The sequence below is a fragment of the Bombina bombina genome, chromosome 5 (genome assembly GCF_027579735.1).
Source record: "Bombina bombina isolate aBomBom1 chromosome 5, aBomBom1.pri, whole genome shotgun sequence".
NCBI classification, from domain to species: Eukaryota; Metazoa; Chordata; class Amphibia; order Anura; family Bombinatoridae; genus Bombina; species Bombina bombina.
The window spans coordinates 242,665,098-242,693,040 of NC_069503.1; the positions used below are offsets into that span (position 1 = coordinate 242,665,098).

Below are 27,943 nucleotides of genomic sequence, written 5' to 3' on the forward strand. Positions count from 1 at the left end.
CAGTTTCTTCTATATTCTGTAAGATCTAACATTATTCTGTATTTTGAGTAAAAGTGATATACACTTAAAGGGACAGTCAACTCAAATTTGTTATTGTTGTAAAAGATAGATAATTCCTTTAATACCCATTCCCCAGTTTAGCACAGAAAACACTGCTATATTAATACACTTTTTACCTCTGTGATTACCTTGTATCTAAGCATCTTCTGAATGCCCCCGATCACATGACTTTATCTAATGACTTGCATTTAAGCCAATTAGTGCTGTGTTGTTAGAACCCATGGGCATCAGCACAATTATCTATATGGCTCACATGAACTAGCTTCCCCTGATGTTAAAAGCAAATACAAAAGCATGTGATCATGTGCCTGTCTTTAGGGACTTAGAAACAGACAGAAATTTAGAGGTTTAAATGTTATAAAGTATATTAATATAACCATGTTTTTTTGTGCAAAGCTGGGGAATGGGTACTAAAGGCATTAGCTATCTTTTTAAACAATAACATGTTTTGTGTTGACTGTCCCTTTAAAATGGTAACCCATAGTAAGGCAATTACAGTCTGTTTAAATATTGTTTGTCATAGATATCAAATTACTGCATTACTTTACAGCTCTATAAAATCGGTTGGCACTTTATAAACATGATCATTCTTTTTATATCCAAAGGATTAGGCAACAATTTCCACAAATGAGTATTGCAGAAAACCCAAGCAGTGACACATAGAGTCATTGTTCATACCTCATCATGTCCGAATTGTTCCATAGAGTCACAGAATATCTCACTGTCTGAGTCACTTGTCAAGTGCTGCACAGCACTGATATCTTCTGGACCATCATCCTCTATAAGCAAATAAAAACCACCAATAAGTTAGATATATTTGTTACCATATGGAAAAGGAATTCATGTAAAAAAAAAAAGCTATTCTCTGAGGATTTTCATTTGTAAAGCAAATGTTTACGCTTAATTTCTGAGCAGTTATATCAAAATGTGAAAGGTGTTAAACAATGGAATGTGTGTAATTCACAAGTATCTCAATAAATGTTAAAGGGACATGAAGATCAACATTTTTTTTCATGATTCAGAAAGGAAATACAATTTAATTTTTTTTTTCAAATTTACTATTTTACTATTATCAAATTTGCTTCATGGTCGTGTTATTCTTTGTTGAAGAGATATCTAGGTAGGTAGTGTGCTTCAAAATTCGCCCGTTTCTGAGTGCTGAAACGACCAAACAGCTCATCCACTCCCTGGTAATTTCCCGACTTGACTACTGTAACAACTTACTAACTGGCCTCCTTCTCTCCCGCCTCTCTCCCCTCCAATCTGTCCTAAATGCATCTGCCAGACTAATCCACCTCTCTCGACGCTCTGTTTCTGCTGCGCCTCTCTGTGAGTCCCTTCACTGGCTCCCCATTCACAACAGAGTTAAATTCAAAATTCTCACCCTGACCTACAAAGCCCTCACCAATGCTGCCCCACCCTACCTGTCCTCACTCATCAACAAATATACTCCTGCCCGTCCCCTAAGATCCAACAACGACCTGCTTCTTGCGTCCTCTACCACCACCTCCTCTCATTCTAGACTACAGGACTTCTCTCGTGCGGCACCAACCCTCTGGAACGCACTTCCTCGAGATGTCAGACTTGCCCCTAACGTCTCCTCCTTTAAACGTTCCCTAAAGACCTTTCTGTTCAGGGAAGCTTATCACCCGACTTATTAACAAACTAACTTCAATTAACTAACAGTTGCCCTCTATCTCCTCACTAATATCATTCTCACCTCCTGTTTCCAATCCTCCTACCCATCTAGATTGTAAGTTCCCACGGGAACAGGGCCCTCAATTCCCCCTGTATTTGTCTGTAAAATTTTGTGTCTTATCGTATTGTTTCTCCACTGTACTGTTATCCTTGTACCCATGGGCAGCGCTGCGGAATCTGTCGGCGCTTTATAAATAAAGAATAATAATAATAATAATGCCTGAAGCACTACATGACTGGAAATAGTGCTGCCATCTAGTGCTCTTGCTAAAGTCATATAGTGCTGCTGAAACGTGCACACTCCTGAACTTACCTTCCTGCCTTTCAACAAAGGATAAAAAGAAACAAACAAAAAATTGATAATAGAAGTAAATTGGAAAATTGTTTAAAATTGTATGCTCTATCTGAATCATGAAAAAAATATGGGGTTTTTATGTCCCTTTAATAAAAAAGAGAACAGTTTAATAAATGGAGAAATCATTTCAAACTAAATATTTACTGCTATGGGTCTCATAGACTCTTGCCAATATGAAAGAAATTAATTTATCTTGTAAATTCTTACATAAATTATGTTTTCTTTCATTCTTTCATGTAATTGGCAAGAGTCCATGAGCTAGTGACGTATGGGATATCAATACCCAAGATGTGGAACTCCACTCAAGAGTCACTAGAGAGGGAGGGATAAAAATAATAACAGCCATTTTCCGCTGAAAAAATAATCCACAACTCAAAATATAAGTTTATTCTTTAAATGACAAAAAAAACTTAAAACATCTGCAGAAGAATCAAACTGAAACAGCTGCCTGAAGAACTTTTTCCGAAAAAGAAAATACATCAAAACGGTAGAATTTAGTAAATGTATGCAAAGAAGACCAAGTTGCCGCTTTGCAAATTTAATCAACTGAAGCTTCATTCTTAAAAGCCCACGAAGTGGAGACTGATCTAGTAGAATGAGCTGTAATTCTCTGAGGCGGGGCCTGACCCTACTCCAATAAGCTTGAAGAATCAAAAGCTTTAACCAAGAAACCAAGGAAATAGCAGAAGCTTTCTGACCTTTCCTAGGACCAGAAAATATAACAAATAGACTAGAAGTCTTCCTGAAATCTTTAGTAGCTTAAATATAATATTTCAAAGCTCTCACCACATCCAAAGAATGTAAGGATCTTTCCAAAGAATTCTTAGGATTAGGACACAAGGAAGGGACAACAATTTCTCTACTAATGTTGTTAGAATTCATAACCTTAGGAAAAAATATAAATGAAGTCCGCAAAACTGCCTTATCCTGATGAAAAATCAGAAAAGGAGATTCACAAGAAAGAGCAGATAGCTCAGAAACTCTTCTAGCAGAAGAGATGGCCAAAAGGAACAATACTTTCCAAGAAAGTAGTTAAATGTCCAAAGAATGCATAAGGCTCAATATGGAGGAACCTGTAAAGCCCTCCAATCCAAATTAAAACTCCAAGGAGGAGAGATTGATTTAATGAAAGGCTTAAATACGAACTAAAGCCTGTACAAAACAGTGAATATCAGGAAGTTTAGCAATCTTTCTGTGAATAAAACAGAAAGAGCAGAGATTTGTCCCTTCAAGGAACTTGCAGACAAAACCTTATCCAAACCATCCTGAAGAAACTGTAAAATTCTTGCAACTCTAAAAGAATGGCAAGAGAATTTATGAGAACACCATGAAATGTATGTCTTCCAAACTCGATAATAAATCTTTCAAGAGACAGATTTACGAGCTTGTAACATAGTATTAATCACTGAGTCAGAGAAACCTCTATGACTTAGCACTAAGCGTTCAATTTCCATACCTTCAAATTTAATGATTTGAAAATCTGATGGAAAATTGGACCTTGAGACAGTAGGTCCGACCTTAACAGAAGTGGCCAAGGTTGTCAACTGGACATCCGAACAAGACCCGCATTCCAAAACCTGTGAGGCCGTGCTGGAGCCACCAGCAACACAAACAATTGTTCCATGATGATTCTGGAGATCACTCTTGGAAGAACTAGAGGCGGGAAAATATAAGCAGGTTGATAACACCAAGGAAGTGTCTGCGCACCCACTGCTTCTGCCTGAAAATCCCTGAACCTGAACAGGCATCTGGGAAGTCTCTTGTTTAGATGAGAGGCCATCAGATCTATCTGTAGAAAACCCCATATCTGAACAATCTGAGAAAACACATCTGGATGGAGGAACCACTCCCCAGGATGTAAAGTCTGACGGCTGAGATAATCTGCCTCCCAATGTCTATACCTGGGATATGCACCGCAGAAATTAGACAGGAGCTGGATTCCGCCCAAGCAAGTATCCAAGATACTTCTTTCATAGCTTGTGGACTGTGAGTCCCACCCTGCTGATTGACAAATGCCACTGTATGTGATATTGTCTGTTTGAAAATAAATGAACAGTTCTCTCTTCAACAGAGGCCAAAACTGAAGAGCTCTGAGAATTGCACGGAGTTCTAAAATATTGATTGGTAATCTCGCCTCTTGAAATTTCCAAACCCCTTGTGCTGTCAGAGATCCCCAAACAGCTGCCCAACCTGAAAGACTTGCATCTGTAGAGATCATAGTCCAGGTTAAACGAACAAAGAAGCCCCTTGAACTAAACGCTGGTGATTTACCACCACGTCAGAGAGTGTCAAACATTGGGATTTAAGGATATTAATTGTGATATCTTTGTATAATCCCTGCACCATGGATTCAGCAAACAAAGCTGGAGAGGTCACATGTGAGAACGAGCAAAGGGAATCGCGTCCAATGCTGCAGTCATGAGACCAAAATTTTCCATGCACATAACCACTGAAGGGAATGACTGAGACTGAAGGTGCCGACAGGCTGCAACCACTTTCAAACGTCTCTTGTCTGTTAGAGACAGAGTCATGGACACTGAATCTATCTGGAAACCTAAAAAGGTGACCCTTGTTTGAGGAATCAAAAAACGTTTTGGAAAATTGATCCTCCAACCATGTTTCCGAAGAAACAACACTAATTGATTAGTGTGAGATTCTGCAGAACGGAAAGACTGATACCAAGATATCGTCCAAATAAGGAAACGCCGCAATACCCTGCTCTCTGGTTTCCATAAAGCAGGGCACAAAGAACCTTTAAAAAAGATTCTTTGAGCGTTTGTTAGTCCAAATGGAAAAGCAACTAATTGGTAACGCTTGTCTAGAAAAGAGAATCTCAGGAACTGATAATGATCTGAATGAGTCAGAATATGAAGGTATACATCCTGCAATCCATTGTGGACCTAAAATGTCCTTGCTGAATAAAAGGCAGAACAATCCTTAAAGTTACCATTTGAAAATTGGTACTCTTACAGAATTGGTCTGAATGAAATTTCCTTCTTTGGGACAATGAATAGATTTGAATAAAACCCCAGACCTTGTCCCTGAAAAGGAACTGGCATGACTACCCCTGAAACACACTTCAGGAAAGCCTGAGCTTTAACTGGATTTGCTGACCATTGATTTTGAACTGAATTTATCCAAAACATTCTTGAAAAAAACCTTAATCTGCCCCCTACCAGCTGAGCTGGAATGAGAGTCGCACCTTCATGCGGACTTAGGGGCTGGCTTTTGGTTTCTTAAATTGGTTGGATTTATTCCATTTAATGAAGGTTTCCAATTGGAAACAGATTCCATAGGGAAGGATTAGGTTTTTGTTCCTTATTTGACAAAAAGAACGAAAACGATTTAGAAGCTATATATTTACTCTTAGGTCTCTTATTACCTTGGAAAGAAAGAGATAACAATCTTGATTTAAAAAGTCATATCAGCAGTCCAAGATTTAAGCCTCAAAACTCTTGTAGCTAAAAATAGCTAAAGACATAGATCTAACATCAATCTTGATGATATAAAAAAATAGCATCAGAACTGTTTAGTATGTTGCAGTAAGCGAACAATACTAGATAAAAATAGATAAATCAGAATCCAATTCTTGTTGCGCTAAATCTCCAACAAAAACGTTGATGCAGCTGCAACATCAGCCAAAGAAATTGCAGGCCTGAGACAACCTGAATATAAATAAGCTTTCCTTAGATAAGATTCAAATTTCCTATCTAAAGGAACTTAAGTACTATCTTCCATAGGAATAGAGGTACGTTCAGCAAGAGTAGAAATAGCCCCATCAACTTTGAGGATCTTTTCCCAAAACTCTATAGAAATTGCTGGTAAAAGGATACAATTTGTTAAACCTTGAAGAAGGAATAAAAGAAGTACCCGGCTAATTCCATTCCTTAGAAATCATAATAGAAATAGCATCAGGAACAGGAAAAAACCTCTGGAGTAACCACAGGAGGTTTAAAAACAGAATTTACTAGTTCTAATATCAAGAGGACTAGTTTCCACGATATCCAAAATAATTAACACTTCTTTAACAAAGAACGAAAATAATTCATTTTAAATAAATAAGTAGATTTGTTAGTGTCAATATCTGAGGAAAGATCTTCTGAATCAGATAGATCCTCATCAGAAGAGGATAATTAATTATGTTGTCGGTCATTTGAAATTTCATTTTCAAATTAGAAGGCAGAATAGCAGACAAAGCCTTCTGAATAGAATCAGTAACAAATTCTTTAAATATCATAGGTATAACATGTACATTAAAAGTTGAAGGAACAACAACAGGAAATGTACTATTTACTGATGGACACAATATCTGCATGTAAAAGTTTATCATGATAACCAATACAAATGACATTCGGAAATATAATGCACTTAGCTTTAGTAGAACCTACATCAGGCAGCAAAGTTCTAACAGATACTTCTGAGGCAGGATCAGATTGAGACATCAAAAAAGACACCCATCCAAACCAGTAATGAAACAGTTATCAGTAGAGGTAATGGTATATGAGAGTATATTGTCGATATGAAAAGGGAGGTAGGAGATGAATATCTATGATAACAGAGAACCTATGAAATAAACCCCCGTTAGGAAAATCATTGCATTCAATAGGTGATACTCTCTTCACGTCCCTCTGACATTCGCTGTACTCTGAGAGGAATCGGGCTTCAAAAAAAGCTGAGAAGCGCATGTCAACGTAGAAATCTTAGCACAAACTTCACCACCTCCATAGGAGGCAAAGTTTGTAAAACTGAATTGTGGGTGTGGTGAGGGGTGTATTTATAGGCATTTTGAGGTTTGGGAAACTTTGCCCCTCCTGGTAGGATTGTATATCCCATACGTTACTAGCTCATGAACTCTTGCCAATTACATGAAAGAAAAGATTATTATTAGTTAAATAAATATAACTGTCAAATTATTTGTTTTTTGTTTATTTTTTTAGATCAAAGAAAATTGATTAAAATTCTATCCACTTGTTTTGCTTTTTGTTAGTTTTTTTTTTTTTTTTAAACAGGACATTAAACTCATTTGTTTTCTTTGTTGTACCTACAAGAGGATACTTTAAAATGAACAAAAAAAATAACCTTCCATTATCACATTGTGCACACTTTTTTAGGCATGTACACAAGTTCAGTGTGTTTCTGATGGCTGTCACATGATACAGGGGCAGAGAAACAAAAGAAATGTAGAAAAATTTTGACATTCAGAGTAAGTGCTAATGCATAGTCTTTTTATTCTGCATTTGTTAAAGGGGTATACAGCAGTCTGTTTCATTGTATAATAACAAAGCACTAAGAACAGGGTTATATTTAATATAAATCATTGCAGAATGTATTATTTATCATTTTAAAAGGATTTAAGCCATTTTTTCATTTGTTAACGGTTCTTTACTTCCTGTCACTATCCCACAACGGATCTGTTGTCTCTACAGAAATAAAAAGACACAGATTTTCCTTTGAAGGATTGCTAGGAGACACCTATAATAGCTGCAGTCAGTTTATTGCTCATGTTCAGTAGGGAACTTTTGCAAATAAAACTCATGTGGTAGTAGAACTGTTCTGTAATGGTAGCTCTCTTATCTAGCTGCAAGCAGTGGCTACAATGAGAATTTCCAAGTACTTATTTAGCAGTAAAACAATTAAGTTAAAGTTGTTTGTTTTATTAGCACAATCTGTGTGTTTACTTTACCATATTTTTGTTTTACTAAAAGGAGCACTGTATAATATAATGGGCCTTTAAACATTTTATCTGGCCCCCATTAATTACTCCTTTCTCATTTCATTACCAATGAAAAGTGTTTCTCTATCTTACAACTGGCTGCTAACTCATCTCTCAGCATGGACACATATGTTTTAAGGTGCAAGTATACACCAGTTCTCTTAATCTAGAAAACCTATCACCCTCTCTTTTCTCTGATAAGGGGAGTACTGGTATTCCCTATTGTCCATACATAGATTTCAATTTATCAATCCTTGGCGGACAGGAGCTCTACACTGGCGGGCAGCAGTCCACTGCCAAAATTTAACATTGCACGCAAGCGCTTCTTTGCGCTTGTGTGCAACCCCGCCCCCTGCCCGCGCACAGCCAATCATGCACGGGCAGGAGCTGTCAATCTCCCTGGTCAAACGAGACCGGGAGATTGGGTAGGGAAGCAGCTTTATAAATCCTGAATGCAGGTTCTCCTGTGCAAACCTGAAGTCAAAGGAGAAGGGCTTGATAAATCGAGCACATAGATCTATAATGTTTATTACTGCACTTTTGCAAGGGATCTTATAGCCACGGGGATTAGCTGGCACAAAATCATTTGGATTATCATCTCTTGGCCAACAGCTATACTAAATACTCCAATTTCATGTTTTAGTTGCTGCAGTTTGCCCATCTCATGGGATGTGCACCCAGTCCAAACTGTAAGTGCAGTTCATTGATGTTTTATGATTACAGAATACGATAACTGAAACACATTAGACCTTTTATATTAGCTCTTTGGACAGTATCCATCTTTTATTAGTCATAAATAAAAGAAGCTTTAATTCCATCCTGTGTCACTTTGATGCAGTTCATATCTAGTATATATACAAAGCCTTGCTGTTCTCTTTTGTAAAATAAATGGTTAGCAGTAAGTTTATTTAACTCCTTCTTAGCTAAGCTATGCCACACCCCTGCCATAATTAGACTTTTGCATGCAGTGAGGACAACCACCTTTCATCCTCTGTAATGAGGAGGTTAAGACTCTCTGAAACATTAGGAATTTTTAGTTGCAGAAGAAAATAATCAGTATAGAAATATCAATATATTTATACCTTTCTCTTCCTCTAATTCATTCAAGTCAACGCCTTGGCTCTGTACCTTTTCCTCTTCTGTTGTCTCATCAAGAGTAGATTTAGTGGGGATGTGATTTGGCTTATCTGATACAAAGCCACACACTAGACCATTAGCAACTATACCGTCTGGACACTTCTCAGGAGCTGAATTATGCTCTGTTCGCTTGCCCTCTGCAATAAAAACATAATTTATGCTTACAAGATAAATTCCTTTACTTCCTGGCAGGGAGAGTCCACGACTTCATTCCTTACTCTTGGGAAATACAACACCTGGCCACCAGGAGGAGGCAAAGACACCCCAGTTAAAGGCTTAAATATCCCTCCCACTTCCCCTATCCCCCAGTCATTCGGCCAAGGGAACAAGGAAAAGTAGGAAAAACATCAGGGTATAAAGGTGCCAGAAGAAAAAATATGAAAAGGGATCTGCCTATCAAAACATAATTTATAGATGTATTGTATTCGAGCTGTTTGTCACAGTAATAAAGAACTTTGATTTTACTTTGTGGCTCAGATCCTTACTTGGTGAGATCACCATTACCATGCATCTGTATTGAAGAAAAGCTGAGACCGGAGGGAGTCAGCTGGTTAGCTCTAATAACCAGCCTGCGTCTACAAGCACATAGGTGTGCTCTGTGAAATTGTGAGTACCCTGTGCAAAGATTTTCTGCTGCTATAGTCATTATCCACCACAGATACACACATTTGGGCGCCTCTCTTGCGCTTGCATATTTACAGATTCACTACCCTGCAGTGGAGGAAGGGAGAGTGCAGCCTGGAAGTTTGTGCATCACTAATATCGTTGAAAGAAACTCCATATCTATTTGGATTCTTTTGGTACTCGAGGTGAAAAGTTTTATTGCAGTTGGGACTTTCTAAAGACTCTACAAATTACTTTTATATGATATCATAACCTATATGTGACACACGCCATATTACCATTTTATCTTATCTTACGGTATTCATTTTTATTCCTCTCATTAGGCAATATAACCATTGATTCAATAGCTCTATATATATACTTAACTTTGTCCACACAGCGCCCTCTAGTGATTCCTTTTATCTCAGACAATGCGCACAGAGGCTATTGCCAACAAAAAGAGAACTTTCCAAGGTAACTATTTAATTTGTCAACAGCATGCATAGGCTCAAACGGAGCCTGTTGCAAAACACGAAGAACAAGATTGAGGCTCCAAGGCGGAGCCCCAGATCTAAACACAGACAAAGGACTGCACATGCGGGAGCTCAGCCAATCTCTTGTGCAGTAACACTGACAGGGCCGAGATCTGTCGATTCAGGGAACTAGCAGATAGACCCTTTTCCAGTCCATCCATGGGATCGGGGGGCTTCTTAGTCTGTTTAGACTTATTCCAGGACTGAGTCAGCTTCCAAGTACTCTTGGGTTGCTCAGGTTTGGAAGAGGATTGCTGTCATAGGGATTTTTCAGAAAGAAAGGAACGAAAATTAGAAGATTGTCGTCCCTTAGACCTGTTCTTCTTATCCTGCGGTAGGAAGGCACCCTTCCCACGGAAACCGTAGAAATAATGGAGTCCAGCCCTGGACCGAACAAAATCTTCCCCTTGAAAGGAAGAGAAAGGAGTCTGGATTTAGAAGTCATATCCACAGACCAAGACTTCAACCAGAGAGCCCGGAGGGCTAGGACCGCTAGGGCCTTTGCATTTAGGCGAATAATCTGCACATTCGCATCACAGATAAAGGAATTAGCAAATCTCAGAGCCTTAATTCTCTCTTGAATGTCCTCAAGGGGAGTTTCCACCTCGATGAGTTCTGACAGAGAATCGCACCAGTAGGTAGCTGCTCCAGTCACTGTGGCCACTGCAGTCGCCGGTTGAAATAAAAAACCCGCATGTTGAAACATTTTCCTCAGAAAAGTTTCCATCTTTTTATCCATCGGCTCTCTGAAAGAAGAACTATCCTCAAGGGGTATATTACTACGCTTAGCTAGCATTGAGATAGCGCCATCCACCTTAGAAATGGAGCCCCACATCACTAACTTAGAGTCCGGAACCGGCAATAACTTGTTTAAAGTAGACGAGAGGAAAAATGAAGATCTGATTCTTTCCCATTCGTTACTAATAATGTTCGCCATTTTAACAGACACAGGAAAAGTCAGCGGGACCTTCCTGTCTTCGTAAACCCTGTCTAATTTAAGGATCTTAGGTTTCTCAGGTAGCCTCTGGAACCTCTAGCGTAGACAAGATCTCCTTTAACAAAAAACGCAGATGCTCAATTTTAAATTTAAAGGAGCGGTCCTCCGCTGTAGGAGGTTTAGACACTGAAGTCTCCAACTCAGAAAGTTCACCCTCTGAAGCGACAGAGGTTAACTCATCCTCAGATAACTGTGACAAAATGGCCAGATCCGACAAGTACTTAGATGACTCCGGGACTGGAAAACTATGTTTTACCGTTCTCTTACATTTGTTAGATCGAGGTAAGGCACTCAGGGCCGCAGACACCGTCTATTGTAACCGCGGTAAAGTCCGCAGGAAGAAGGCCCCCTCCGGATGGAGAATGAGATGTTCTGCAGGGAACTGCATGTGTAGCAGGTAGTGTAGCAAGGGTAATAATCTCACGGGACATAGAATCCTGAGAGGTAGACTGTTCAGAGGGACTAATAGCGCTAATATTATTAGCAGGCTTGTCTCCCCTTATTAGATTTTAGAACAGTGTTTAGGCATACAGAACAAAATTGAGCAGGCAGGCAAATCACGGCCTCCTCACAATATAAACAGGAATTAATATTTAGGACAGAAGGAGTGGAACCTTCTAATGTATCAGAGTCCTCCATAGTTTGAAAATATACCCACAGAAGGACACACAAAGAAACGCTTTTATTTAGAAAATGGAACCTTTATATTCCTAATGGCTGGGGCACTCACCACCTCCTAGACCCAGACAGCTAACAATGAAGACGCTCTCCACAGGAGTGATGTCTTGTAGAAGGATCAGAGAAAAAGAACAGAGACCGCATCCGGTCACGTGGTGCATAAGACAGGACTTCCCCTGCTATTAAAAAGAGCGCCAAGCTATTATGAGCTGTGCAACACTTTCAAAATAAAAGTAAAACCTGTTTGTTCCAAGCCAAAAACACACAGTCTATGAGCCCAAAAAAACCCACACATTAGCAGTATACAAAACCCCAAACTGTTCCAATAATCTCCCTGAAGGAGATATTAACCCCTGATCCTATCGAGGTAAAGGTGTATATAAAAAAAAACACAGTTTTACCCTCTAGGATCCATGCTGTGGAACAGGCACAGCCTCTCAAGTGTGACAGTCTTGTAGCAGTGCTCCTGACATGGACTTGAGTGTGAAAAAGCAGGCAGTGAAACTCGTCAACACTGATTGCTCGGGAGTTGTTAGCGAGAGTCTGGATGGGTTTGCAGAAAAACTTTCCCTGCATCTCCAGACTGAACTTTCATCAATACTCTCCCTGAGAGGTTGACATGACTACTTAAAACTCCAGTCCTTTCTCGTAGGGAACATATCCCATACAGGACTATCCAAATCTTCTAACACTTCTCTGCCACCTCCTAACGTGACAAAAGGCAAAGAATGACTCGGTGATGGGGAAGTGGGAGGGATATTTAAGCCTTTGGCTGGGGTGTCGTTGCCTCCTCCTGGTGGCCAGGTGATGTATTTCCCAACAGTAAGGAATGAAGTCGTGGACTCTCCCTGCCTTATGGAAGGAAACACAGTAAGCAAGACATTATTCCCCCATTAAAAAACAGAAGAAATAGCAAAACTTACACGTATTGACCTATGTAGTCAAAAATACATGTTTTACACACTATTTTAAACAAGCTACATGTATAGGTAAACATTTAATATTGAATTACATTTTATTTTACAATGCAATCATTTGTATATCTCTAGGAAAGTGATATTCTAATATATGGTAACCACTCTTAAAAAGGGACATAAATTTCCTGATCAAATCCCCCCCCCCCCCAAAGGGACCCATTTATTACAGTACTTTCAAAGTTCCCAGACAGGGAACCTGCCCACCAGCACTAGTGGCTAAAGAGGCAGCATCTGCTGCTGGAATTTAATATTGCACAAGAAATCGTCTGTGCAACCCTGTCCCCTGCTCTTGTGCTACTAATTGCACAGGAGTGTCAATCATCTTAGATGCATCAGTACAAGATGTTTTAAGTCGGCCACCTTAGAGCTCCAAAGTTTCTTCTGCAGTTTCAGAAATAGAGCCTAAAATTTTTAATTGAGCACACTAAAAATATGCAGTGTAGATCTCATATTTATTTTGCCTATTTTTCCTGTACATTACCTCTGAAAATTGTGTTTGTCTGTGAGGAGGGGTCCTATAATATAGCGGGGCTAAAATACATATACTATACTTATAGTACAGTTCAAACTTTGCTATCAAATGACAGATTTCGTTGTTTAATTGAATAATTTATCTTGAATTGTGTTGCTTATTCCCATTTGTATAATATTTTATAAAAGTTACCATATTATTTTTTTATTTTTCTGTCATTTTCCTTGTTAATGATGAAAATTCCAATAAACTGTTATTAAAATATATTTTATGTAGAAATCTTTTGCAACACAGTTCTTTAACTACTCAATGCAATGCATATATATATATATATATATATATATATATATATATAAAATAATTACATGTCACTTTAGATTATGGTTAGGTTAAATTGTTATAGGAGGATTACGGGCAGTCATTATAGGGTAGTGTGGTGAACGTAACATTTATAGTTCATGGGAGGGGGGTAGAGATAAAATACAGTAAGGGAGTTGGGTGAGTTAAAGTGTATGTGGGGGGGGGGATCCAGACAGCATGGTTATGGTATTTTGTTGTGGGGGAGGTTAATACACTGCAGTTAGGGTAGCTTGTGATGTGGGAGGTCGCTCTTCAACATAGCTGTGAAAAGCTAACTAGAAAATATCACCTGAATATCTCTATGTAAAAAAAAGGTATTCACACCCCATTGTAAAAGGGTCTTTAAGCAGCCAATCAGGATACTAGTCCCAGGGCTTCAAGGGAGTGTGCATCTGGCACGTGCAGGCACAGTAATGTTATTTTCCTTTTCAGTTTAAAGGGGCATTATAGGCAAAAAAAAAAATGGGCAAATTAAATAAAGTGTTTGATATAGACAAATGTTTGTAATTTACATGCATTAAATATTTTGCTTCTAAAGCTGCTAAAAATGAGGAAGAAATTTGCAGTTCTTTCACTGCATATGTATACAGATGTAAAACACACTCGTTATAGAACTAAGGTTTTTACCTCCCTCCCTAACTAGTGTTCTTACAGCTAGCCTTCATGATCGACAGTGTTATATGTAAATGTAAGAAAAGCTGCAGCTTCACTGTATAATGCCCCTTTAAGGAAGTTTACTATGGAATCTCATGAGATCAAAGCATAGCTTGACCTCAGCACTGCTGGCTATAGTTTTTTTATTATTTTAACTTGCAGCAGGACAGTAGCTGAAGTTTAACTGTTGCCAGAGAACTCTTGTAAGCTAGGGACATTTTTATGTCAAATATCTTTTTTTACATAGAGATGCTCAAATGATATTTTCTTGTCAGTTTTTACAGTTATGCTGCATATGAGTATTATGTCCCTTAAAGAAGTTGGATCGGTGACGATTAGTGTTATAGGATCATTGTGAGAGGTAGCTGACTTTCGAGTATGGATATTATTTACAGATCTGAACCTAGAACATTGTGACTAAATAATAGTGGCCTAGATTTGGAGTTTGGCGGTAGAAGGGCTGTTAACGCTCCGCGGGCTTTTTTCTGGCCGCACCATAAATTTAACTCTGGTATCGAGAGTTCAAACAAATGCTGCGTTAGGCTCCAAAAAAGGAGCGTAGAGCATTTTTACCGCAAATGCAACTCTCGATACCAGAGTTGCTTACGGACGCGGCCAGCCTCAAAAACGTGCTCGTGCACGATTCTCCCATAGGAAACAATGGGGCTGTTTGAGCTGAAAAAAACCCAGCGTTCAGCTCCTAACGCAGCCCCATTGTTTCCTATGGGGAAACACTTCCTACGTCTGCACTTAACACTCTAACATGTACCCCGAGTCTAAACACCCCTAACCTTACACTTATTAACCTCTAATCTGCCGCCCCCGCTATCGCTGACCCCTGCATTATATTATTAACCCCTAATCTTCCGCTCCGTAAACCGCCGCAACTTACATTATCCCTATGTACCCCTAATCTGCTGCCCCTAACACCGCCGACCCCTATATTATATTTATTAACCCCTAATCTGCCGCTCCCGCTATCGCTGACCCCTGCATATTTTTTTTAAACCCTAATCTGCCGCTCCGTAAACCGCCGCAACCTACGTTATCCCTATGTACCCCTAATCTGCTGCCCTAACATCGCCGACCCCTATATTATATTTATTAACCCCTAATCTGACCCCCACAACGTCGCCGACACCTGCCTACACTTATTAACCCCTAATCTGCCGAGCGGACCTGAGCGCTACTATAATAAAGTTATTAACCCCTAATCCGCCTCACTAACCCTATAATAAATAGTATTAACCCCTAATCTGCCCTCCCTAACATCGCCGACACCTAACTTCAATTATTAACCCCTAATCTGACGACCGGAGCTCACCGCTACTATAATAAATGGATTAACCCCTAAAGCTAAGTCTAACCCTAACACTAACACCCCCCTAAGTTAAATATAATTTAAATCTAACGAAATTAATTAACTCTTATTAAATAAATTATTCCTATTTAAAGCTAAATACTTACCTGTAAAATACATCCTAATATAGCTAAAATATAAATTATAATTATATTATAGCTATTTTAGGATTAATATTTATTTTACAGGCAACTTTGTAATTATTTTAACCAGGTACAATATCTATTAAATAGTTAATAACTATTTAATAGTTACCTAGTTAAAATAATAACAAATTTACCTGTAAAATAAATCCTAACCTAAGATATAATTAAACCTAACACTACCCTATCAATAAATTAATTAAATAAACTACCTACAATTACCTACAATTAACCTAACACTACACTATCAATAAATTAATTAAACACAATTCCTACAAATAAATACAATTAAATAAACTAGCTAAAGTACAAAAAATAAAAAAGAACTAAGTTACAAAAAATAAAAAAATATTTACAAACATAAGAAAAAACATAATTTATGCTTACCTGATAAATTCCTTTCTTCTGTTGTGTGATCAGTCCACGGGTCATCATTACTTCTGGGATATAACTCCTCCCCAACAGGAAATGCAAGAGGATTCACCCAGCAGAGCTGCATATAGCTCCTCCCCTCTACGTCACTCCCAGTCATTCGACCAAGAATCAACGAGAAAGGAGAAACCAAGGGTGAAGTGGTGACTGGAGTATAATTTAAAAGATATTTACCTGCCTTAAAAAACAGGGCGGGCCGTGGACTGATCACACAACAGAAGAAAGGAATTTATCAGGTAAGCATAAATTATGTTTTCTTCTGTTATGTGTGATCAGTCCACGGGTCATCATTACTTCTGGGATACCAATACCAAAGCAAAAGTACACGGATGACGGGAGGGATAGGCAGGCTCATTATACAGAAGGAACCACTGCCTGAAGAACCTTTCTCCCAAAAATAGCCTCCGAAGAAGCAAAAGTGTCAAATTTGTAAAATTTGGAAAAAGTATGAAGCGAAGACCAAGTTGCAGCCTTGCAAATCTGTTCAACAGAGGCCTCATTCTTAAAGGCCCAAGTGGAAGCCACAGCTCTAGTAGAATGAGCTGTAATTCTTTCAGGAGGCTGCTGTCCAGCAGTCTCATAGGCTAAACGAATTATGCTACGAAGCCAGAAGGAGAGAGAGGTAGCCGAAGCCTTATGACCTCTCCTCTGACCAGAGTACACGACAAACAGGGAAGACGTTTGTCGAAAATCCTTAGTTGCCTGCAAGTAGAACTTGAGGGCACGAACTACATCCAGATTGTGTAGAAGACGTTCCTTCTTTGAAGAAGGATTCGGGCACAGGGAAGGCACCACGATCTCTTGATTGATGTTCCTGTTAGTGACTACCTTAGGTAAGAACCCAGGTTTTGTACGCAGAACTACCTTATCTGAATGAAAAATCAAATAAGGAGAATCACAATGTAAAGCTGATAACTCAGAGACTCTCCGAGCCGAAGAAATAGCCATTAAAAATAACACTTTCCAAGATAACAACTTTATATCAATGGAATGAAGGGGTTCAAACGGAACTCCTTGTAGAACGTTAAGAACAAGGTTTAAACTCCATGGCGGAGCAACAGTTTTAAACACAGGCTTGATCCTAGCTAAAGCCTGACAAAAGGCCTGGACGTCTGGATTTTCTGACAGACGCCTGTGTAACAAGATGGACAGAGCTGAGATCTGTCCCTTTAATGAACTAGCCGATAAACCCTTTTCTAAACCTTCTTGTAGAAAGGACAATATCCTAGGAATCCTAACCTTACTCCAGGAGTAACCTTTGGATTCGCACCAGTATAGGTATTTACGCCATATCTTATGGTAAATCCTTCTGGTAACAGGCTTCCTAGCCTGTATCAGGGTATCAATAACCGACTCAGAAAAACCACGTTTTGATAAAATCAAGCGTTCAATTTCCAAGCAGTCAGCTTCAGAGAAGTTAGATTTTGATGTTTGAATGGACCCTGTATCAGAAGGTCCTGTCTTAGAGGTAGAGACCAAGGCGGACAGGATGACATGTCCACTAGATCTGCATACCAAGTCCTGCGTGGCCATGCAGGCGCTATTAGAATCACTGATGCTCTCTCCTGTTTGATTTTGGCAATCAATCGAGGAAGCAGCGGGAAGGGTGGAAACACATAAGCCATCCCGAAGTTCCAAGGTGCTGTCAAAGCATCTATCAGAACCGCTCCCGGATCCCTGGATCTGGACCCGTAGCGAGGAAGTTTGGCGTTCTGGCGAGACGCCATGAGATCTATCTCTGGTTTGCCCCAACTTCGAAGTATTTGGGCAAAGACCTCCGGATGAAGTTCCCACTCCCCCGGATGAAAAGTCTGGCGACTCAAGAAATCCGCCTCCCAGTTCTCCACTCCCGGGATGTGGATTGCTGACAGGTGGCAAGAGTGAGACTCTGCCCAGCGAATTATCTTTGATACTTCCATCATTGCTAGGGAGCTTCTTGTCCCTCCTTGATGGTTGATGTAAGCTACAGTCGTGATGTTGTCCGACTGAAACCTGATGAACCCCCGAGTTTTTAACTGGGGCCAAGCCAGAAGGGCATTGAGAACTGCTCTCAATTCCAGAATGTTTATTGGCAGGAGACTTTCCTCCTGATTCCATTGTCCCTGAGTCTTCAGAGAATTCCAGACAGCGCCCCAACCTAGTAGGCTGGCGTCTGTTGTTACAATTGTCCAGTCCGGCCTGCTGAATGGCATCCCCCTGGACAGATGTGGCCGAGAAAGCCACCATAGAAGAGAGTTTCTGGTCTCTTGATCCAGATTCAGAGTAGGGGACAAGTCTGAGTAATCCCCATTCCACTGACTCAGCATGCACAATTGCAGCGGTCTGAGATGTAGACGTGCAAAGGGTACTATGTCCATTGCTGCTACCATTAAGCCGATCACCTCCATGCATTGAGCTACTGACGGGAGTTGAATGGAATGAAGGACACGGCATGCATTTAGAAGCTTTGTTAATCTGTCTTCTGTCAGATAAATCTTCATTTCTACAGAATCTATAAGAGTCCCCAAGAATGGAACTCTTGTGAGAGGAAAGAGAGAACTCTTCTTTTCGTTCACTTTCCATCCATGCGACCTTAGAAATGCCAGAACTAACTCTGTATGAGACTTGGCAGTTTGAAAGCTTGAAGCTTGTATCAGAATGTCGTCTAGGTACGGAGCTACCGAAATTCCTCGCGGTCTTAGTACCGCCAGAAGGGCACCCAGAACCTTTGTGAAGATTCTTGGAGCCGTAGCCAATCCGAATGGAAGAGCTACAAACTGGTAATGCCTGTCTAAGAAGGCAAACCTTAGATACCGGTAATGATCTTTGTGAATCGGTATGTGAAGGTAAGCATCCTTTAAATCCACTGTGGTCATGTACTGACCCTTTTGGATCATGGGTAAGATTGTCCGAATAGTTTCCATTTTGAACGATGGAACTCTTAGGAATTTGTTTAGGATCTTTAAATCCAAGATTGGCCTGAAAGTTCCCTCTTTTTTGGGAACCACAAACAGGTTTGAGTAAAACCCTTGTCCTTGTTCCGACCGCGGAACCGGATGGATCACTCCCATTAATAACAGATCTTGTACACAGCGTAGAAACGCTTCTTTCTTTATCTGGTTTGTTGACAACCTTGACAGATGAAATCTCCCTCTTGGGGGAGAGAATTTGAAGTCTAGAAGGTATCCCTGAGATATGATCTCTAGCGCCCAGGGATCCTGAACATCTCTTGCCCAAGCCTGGGCGAAGAGAGAGAGTCTGCCCCCCACTAGATCCGGTCCCGGATCGGGGGCCCTCGATTCATGCTGTCTTTGGGGCAGCAGCAGGTTTCCTGGCCTGCTTGCCCTTGTTCCAGGACTGGTTAGGTTTCCAGCCTTGTCTGTAACGAGCAACAGCTCCTTCCTGTTTTGGTGCAGTGGAAGTTGGTGCTGCTCCTGCTTTGAAATTCCGAAAGGGACGAAAATTAGACTGTCTAGCAGCTTTGGCTTTGTCTTGAGGCAGGGCGTGGCCCTTACCTCCTGTAATGTCAGCGATAATTTCTTTCAAACCGGGCCCAAATAAAGTTTGCCCCTTGAAAGGTATATTAAGTAATTTGGACTTAGAAGTTACATCAGCTGACCAGGATTTTAGCCACAGCGCCCTACGTGCCTGAATGGCGAATCCTGAGTTCTTAGCCGTAAGTTTGGTTAAATGTACTACGGCCTCCGAAATGAATGAATTAGCTAGTTTAAGGACTCTAAGCCTGTCCGTAATGTCGTCCAGCGTAGCTGAACTAAGGTTCTCTTCCAGAGACTCAATCCAAAATGCTGCCGCAGCCATAATCGGCGCGATGCATGCAAGGGGTTGCAATATAAAACCTTGTTGAACAAACATTTTCTTAAGGTAACCCTCTAATTTTTTATCCATTGGATCTGAAAAAGCACAGCTATCCTCCACCGGGATAGTGGTACGCTTAGCTAAAGTAGAAACTGCTCCCTCCACCTTAGGGACCGTTTGCCATAAGTCCCGTGTGGTGGCGTCTATTGGAAACATCTTTCTAAATATTGGAGGGGGTGAGAACGGCACACCGGGTCTATCCCACTCCTTAGTAACAATTTCAGTTAGTCTCTTAGGTATAGGAAAAACGTCAGTACTCGCCGGTACCGCAAAGTATTTATCCAACCTACACAATTTCTCTGGTATTGCAACAGTGTTACAATCATTAAGAGCCGCTAAAACCTCCCCTAGTAATACACGGAGGTTCTCCAATTTAAATTTAAAATTTGAAATATCTGAATCCAATCTGTTTGGATCAGAACCGTCACCCACAGAATGAAGCTCTCCGTCCTCATGCTCTGCAAGCTGTGACGCAGTATCAGACATGGCCCTAGTATTATCAGCGCACTCTGTTCTCACCCCAGAGTGATCACGCTTGCCTCTTAGTTCTGGTAATTTAGCCAAAACTTCAGTCATAACAGTAGCCATATCTTGTAATGTTATCTGTAATGGCCGCCCAGATGTACTAGGCGCCACAATATCACGCACCTCCCGGGCGGGAGATGCAGGTACTGACACGTGAGGCGAGTTAGTCGGCATAACTCTCCCCTCGCTGTTTGGTGAAATTTGTTCAATTTGTACAGATTGGCTTTTATTTAAAGTAGCATCAATACAGTTAGTACATAAATTTCTATTGGGCTCCACCTTGGCATTGGAACAAATGACACAGGTATCTTCCTCTGAATCAGACATGTTTAACACACTAGCAATAAACTTGCAACTTGGTTACAATCTTATTTAACAAAAACGTACTGTGCCTTAAAGAAGCACTAAACGATTAAATGACAGTTGAAATAATTAACTGAAAAACAGTTATCGCATCAATCCTTGAAAAACAACACAACTTTTAGCAAAGGTTTGTTCCCATTAGTAAAGTAACAATAATTAAATTTGAAACATAAAAATTACAGAGCAACGTCTTTTAATCACAGTCAATAAATAAGTCTCACAGCTCTGCTGAGAGAATCTACCTCCCTCCAAAGAAGTTTGAAGACCCCTGATTTCTGTTAGAGATGAACCGGATCATGCAGGAAATACAAGAGTAACTGACTGGAAATTTTTGATGCGTAGCAAAGAGCGCCAAAAACGGCCCCTCCCCCTCACACACAGCAGTGAGAGAGAAACGAAACTGTCACAATTAAAACAAGCAAACTGCCAAGTGGAAAAATAATGCCCAAACATTTATTCACTCAGTACCTCAGAACATGCAAACGATTCTACATTCCAGCAAAAACGTTTAACATAATAAATACCTATTAAAAGGTTTAATGTACTTTTAACAGAGTAATTCCAGTGAAATGCCATCCCCAGAATACTGAAGTGTAGAGTATACATACATGTCATTATAACGGTATGGCAGGATTTCCTCATCAATTCCATTCAGAAAATAAAAACTGCTACATACCTCAATGCAGATCCATCTGCCCGCTGTCCCCTGATCTGAAGCTTTTACCTCCCTCAGATGGCCGAGAAACAGCAATATGATCTTAACTACTCCGGTTAAAATCATAGTAAAAAACTCTGGTAGATTCTTCCTCAAACTCTGCCAGAGAAGTAATAACACGCTCCGGTGCTATTGTAAAATAACAAACTTTTGATTGAAGTTATAAAAACTAAGTATAATCACCATAGTCCTCTCACACATCCTATCTAGTCGTTGGGTGCAAGAGAATGACTGGGAGTGACGTAGAGGGGAGGAGCTATATGCAGCTCTGCTGGGTGAATCCTCTTGCATTTCCTGTTGGGGAGGAGTTATATCCCAGAAGTAATGATGACCCGTGGACTGATCACACATAACAGAAGAAATATTACAACAATTTTAAACTAATTACACCTACTCTAAGCCCCCTAATAAAATAACAAAGCCCCCCAAAATAAAAAATTCCCTACCCTATTCTAAATTAAAAAAGGTAAAAGCTCTTTTACCTTACCAGCCCTGAACAGGGCCCTTTGCGGGGCATGCCCCAAGAATTTCAGCTCTTTTGCCTGTAAAAAAAAAACATACAATACCCAAGCCCCCCAACATTACAACCCACCACCCACATACCCCTAATCTAACCCAAACCCGCCTTAAATAAACCTAACACTAAGCCCCTGAAGATCTTCCTACCTTGTCTTCACCATCCAGGTTCACCGATCCGTCCTGAAGAGCTCCTCCGATGTCCTGATCCAAGCCCAAGCGGGGGGCTGAAGAGGTCCATGATCCGGTCAAAGTCTTCATCCAAGCGGGGCAGAAGAGGATCTTCCATCCGATTGAAGTCTTCATCCAAGCAGCATCCATCCGGAGCGAAGCGGCAGGATCCTGAAGACCTCCAGCGTGGAACATCAATCCGGCCCGACGACTGAACGACGAATGACTGTTCCTTTAAGGGACGTCATCCAAGATGGCGTCCCTCGAATTCCGATTGGCTGATAGGATTCTATCAGCCAATCGGAATTAAGGTAGGAATTTTCTGATTGGCTGATGGAATCAGCCAATCAGAATCAAGTTCAATCCGATTGGCTGATCCAATCAGCCAATCAGATTGAGCTCGCATTCTATTGGCTGTTCCTTAAAGGAACAGTCATTCGTCGTTCAGTCGTCGGGCCGGATGGATGTTCCGCGCTGGAGGTCTTCAGGATCCTGCCGCTTTGCTCTGGATGGATGCTGCTTGGATGAAGACTTCAATCGGATGGAAGATCCTCTTCTGCCCCGCTTGGATGAAGACTTTGACCGGATCATGGACCTCTTCAGCCCCCCGCTTGGGCTTGGATCAGGACATCGGAGGAGCTCTTCAGGACGGATCGGTGAACCTGGATGGTGAAGACAAGGTAGGAAGATCTTCAGGGGCTTAGTGTTAGGTTTATTTAAGGGGGGTTTGGGTTAGATTAGGGGTATGTGGGTGGTGGGTTGTAATGTTGGGGGGCTTGGGTATTGTATGTTTTTTTTTACAGGCAAAAGAGCTGAAATTCTTGGGGCATGCCCCGCAAAGGGCCCTGTTCAGGGCTGGTAAGGTAAAAGAGCTTTTACCTTTTTTAATTTAGAATAGGGTAGGGAATTTTTTATTTTGGGGGGCTTTGTTATTTTATTAGGGGGCTTAGAGTAGGTGTAATTAGTTTAAAATTGTTGTAATATTTTTCTTATGTTTGTAAATATTTTTTTATTTTTTGTAACTTAGTTCTTTTTTATTTTTTGTACTTTAGCTAGGTTTAATTATATCTTAGGTTAGGATTTATTTTACAGGTAAATTTGTTATTATTTTAACTAGGTAACTATTAAATAGTTATTAACTATTTAATAGATATTGTACCTGGTTAAAATAATTACAAAGTTGCCTGTAAAATAAATATTAATCCTAAAATAGCTATGATATAATTATAATTTATATTGTAGCTATATTAGGATTTATTTTACAGGTAAGTATTTAGCTTTAAATAGGAATAATTTATTTAATAAGAGTTAATTAATTTCGTTAGATTTAAATTATATTTAACTTAGGGGGGTGTTAGTGTTAGGGTTAGACTTAGCTTTAGGGGCTAATCCATTTATTATAGTAGCGATGAGCTCCGGTCGGCAGATTAGGGGTTAATAATTGAAGTTAGGTGTCGGCGATGTTAGGGAGGGCAGATTAGGGGTCAATACTATTTATTATAGGGTTAGTGAGGCGGGTTAGGGGTTAATAACTTTATTATAGTAGCGGTGAGATCCGCTCGGCAGATTAGGGGTTAATAAGTGTAGGCAGGTGTCGGCGACGTTGAGGGGGGCAGATTAGGGGTTAATAAATATAATATAGGGGTCGGCGGTGTTAGGGGCAGCAGATTAGGGGTACATAGGGATAACGTAGGTGGCGGCGCTTTGCGGTCGGAAGATTAGGGGTTAATTATTTTAAGTAGCTGGCGGCGACGTTGTGGGGGGCAGGTTAGGGGTTAAAAAATGTAATACAGGGGTCGGCGGGGTTAGGGGCAGCAGATTAGGGGTACATAAGTATAACGTAGGTGGCGGTCGGCAGATTAGGGGTTAAAAAATTTTAATCGAGTGGCGGCGATGTGGGGGGAGCTCGGTTTAGGGGTACATAGGTAGTTTATGGGTGTTAGTGTACTTTAGGGTACAGTAGTTAAGAGCTTTATGAACCGGCGTTAGCCCAGAAAGCTCTTAACTACTGCTATTTTCCTGCGGCTGGAGTTTTGTCGTTAGAGCTCTAACGCTCACTTCAGAAACGACTCGAAATACCGGCGTTAGGAAGATCCCATTGAAAAGATAGGATACGAAATTGACGTAAGGGGATCTGCGGTATGGAAAAGTCGCGGCTGAAAAGTGAGCGTTAGACCCTTTAATCACTGACTCCAAATACCAGCGGGCGGCCAAAACCAGCGTTAGGAGCCTCTAACGCTGGTTTTCACGGCTAACGCCAAACTCCAAATCTAGGCCAGTGAGTCCAAGTAATATCTAGTCACTAAAATGGCAATGCTATAAAAGCTCAGACTCCAATAGATGTTTTAATAGCAGCTCTATAATGGCAAACTGCATAGGCATTAGCTCTTTGTGTGTAATAACATAATCGCAATAGTGACGTTCCAAAAGTAAGCGTGCAAGAAGATCCCTTTTTTTTTATTTAAAGTGGTGTTAAATATGACATGTTTTAAAATCAGGTCCAAAATCTAAGCAATATTTTAGAGGGACTTTAATTGACCACTTCTATTAAAGATGCACTGTAACTTACTTTTTAATCTAGCCATGCCATCCAAATAGTATTAGAATAGAACAGCTAGTTTAAAAAGTAAGTTACAGCGCATCTTTTTTAGAAGTGATCAAGTCCCTCTAAAATATTGCTTAGATTTCCTGCTCAGCGGAAGCATTTCAGACATTATGGGCTCGATTTATAAAGCCCTTCGCCTGCCTACGACTGCAGGTTCTCACAAGAGAAGCTGCAGTCAAGATTTATCAAGCAGTAGTCATAAAACCGCTGATTCCCTACCCTGTTCTCCACCTTTTAGGCAGAGAATTTCAATCTCCCCAGTCTCGTCCAACCAGGAAGATTAACAGCTCCAACCCGTGCGTGATTGACTGTGCGTGGGCAGGGGGTGGGGTTGAAACGTGCGCAAAGGAGCGCTCACATGCAATGCAAAATTCTGGCAGAGGATTGCTACCCGCCAGAGGAGAGCTCGAGCGGACGACCCTGTCCACCAAGGATTAGCACTCTCGATGTTACCACTGCTGGCCGGGGTGCGAAGCAAAAGTATCAATACAGTCCCAAAGAAAGCCAGCACTCTCCGGTGTTAAGATCAATCAAATCTCTTTAATGCAATTTGTGACGTTTCGGGGTGGCCTGAGGACGGGGGTGAAACCCCGAAAGAAATTTGATTGATCTTAACACCGGAGAATGCTGGCTATCTTTGGGAATATATATATATAATAACAATTATATAGAAGTAGCTAAGAAGGATATATTACTCCTTATTAAAGAAAGGGAATTCAGCACTCTTTATTATTAAACACCATATATTTATTTATAAAAACCAAATATATTATATAAGAAACCAAAGAAGTCTCTTTGCCACATTTTCTATAAAAAGTTACAAGCAAACCCAATTCTTACATATCTGTGTATTTTGGTAATTTGATACAAATAGGATAACAAATGTTTCACATTGAACCACCTATTGTTACAATCTATTATGAGCTTTTACAGGAAACCTCTTAAACCAAACATTATGGTACAGAAAGTCCCACACGAAAAGACAAAGTAAAGTGGTGAAAAAAGAGTCCAGGGTGGATGATATATTAAGCTATTATATGCACAGTTCATAACTTAGGTGCCCACTCTTTCCGGTGTATAACCGTGGTTCACACCGCACTCTAGGTTTAAACCGGACTTGTATGAGAGCTAGCAAAGTCAATACTGTAGTGCTTACGTGACCTAGACGGTAGAAGCGGCTTGTATTCCCCTCCTGGGACTCCCTTTCACGGGAGCTCATATACACACGGGTAGTTTGATTTCATCTGTTAACCCCTAATACTTCTCTGACATCACTGGACAGCTTGTGAAGAGCTCCGGTGCAAACGTACACACAGCTGCCTTGTATGCAAACAGCATTGCTCAGTAAGAGGCAAATAGACACATGAACCTCTTCTCTCTCAAAGGGCCATCTCCCACCAGGGTGCTAACACTGTGCAAACCGACTCCAAGGCAGTCCCGGTATTAGTATTTACACCAGCATCCAGACTTATTCACCATACTCAGTCTCAGCAGCTCATTTGAATCCAATATACAGGGGGTATTGCATATAGAAAGTGTCCAGACTCAATCTGTGCAGCAGCATGATACAAAAAGCCTTATTGCCTTATAGCCTTAAGAGATGAAATCAAACTACTTGTGTGTATACGAGCTCCCGTGAAAGGGAGTACCAGGAGGGGAATACAAGCCGCTTCTACCGTCTAGGTCACGTAAGCACTACAGTATTGACTTTGCTAGCTCTCATACAAGTCCGGTTTAAACCTAGAGTGCGGTGTGAACCACGGTTATACACCAGAAAGAGTGGGCACCTAAGTTATGAACTGAGCATATAATAGCTTAATATATCATCCATCCTAGATGCTTTTTTCACCAGCCATTACTTTGTCTTTACGTGTGGGACTTTCTGTACAATGATGTTTGGTTTTAGAGGTTTCCTGTAGCAGCTCATAATAGATTGTAACAATAGGTGGTTCAATGTGAAACATTTGTTATCCTATTTGTATCCAATTACACAGATATGTAAGAATTGGGTTTGCTTGTAACTTTTTATAGAAAATGTGGCAAAGAGACTTCTTTGGTTTCTTATATAATATATTTGTTTTTATATAAATAAATATATGGTGTTTAATAATAAAGAGTGTTGAATTCCCTTTTTTTAATAAGAAGGAGTAATATATCCTCCTTAGCTACTTCTATATAATTGTTATAAATCTCTGTACTAGGGTCTGCGCCATTTCCCTTTAATAAGGGTTTAAACACTTTACACCTGGTAGTGATATCCAGGTGAGGGATTTAACTTTTTCTCTCTCATTCTTAAACTATAATATATATATATATATATATATATATATATACACACACACAAACACTTGTATGCAAAAGTTTAGGCACCCCTGACAATTTCCATGATTTTCGTTTATAAATAATTGGGTGTTTGGATCAGCAATTTCATTTTGATCTATCAAATAATTGAGGAGTAATATTTTAGTAGTGAAATGAGATTTATTGGATTAACAGAAAATGTGCAATATGCAACAAAATGCAATTAGACAGGTGCATAAATTTGGGCACCCTTTTCATTTTGTTGATTTGAATATCTGTAACTACCTAGCACTGATGAATTGGAACACACAATTGGTTTGGTGAGCCCATTAAGCCTTGAACTTCATAGACAGGTGCATCCAATCATGAGAAAAGGTATTTAAGGTGGCCAAATGCAAGTTGTTGTTCTCTTTGACTCTCCTCTGAAGAGTGGCAACATGGGAGCCTCAAAACAACTCTCAAATGACCTGAAAACAAAGATTGTTCAACATTATGGTTTAGGGGAAGGCCACAATATCTATTGCAGAGATTTAAGCTGTCAGTGTCCACTGTGAGGAACATATTGAGGAAATGGAAGACCACAGGCACAGTTCTTGTTAAGGCCAGAAGTAAGATATCGGAGAGGCAAAAGATGGTGAGAACGGTCAAAAACAGCCCACAGACCACCTCCAAAGACCTACAACATCATCTTGCTGCAGATGGTGTCACTGTGCATCGTTC

At 40.2% G+C, this 27,943-nt stretch overlaps 1 protein-coding gene across 2 annotated transcripts in view; it reads right to left on the reverse strand.

Annotated features, from left to right (window-relative positions):
* ACBD5 (acyl-CoA binding domain containing 5) overlaps positions 1-27,943 on the reverse strand; it is a 146,098-nt gene that overhangs the window by 80,538 nt on the left and 37,617 nt on the right. For both annotated transcript variants that reach the window (XM_053713907.1, XM_053713906.1), the window contains exons 7-8: positions 8,909-9,100; positions 739-839 (exon numbers count right to left, since the gene is read on the reverse strand). In XM_053713907.1, coding sequence (XP_053569882.1) covers positions 739-839; positions 8,909-9,100 — 293 coding nt within the window. The remainder of the gene's footprint in view (positions 1-738; positions 840-8,908; positions 9,101-27,943) is intronic.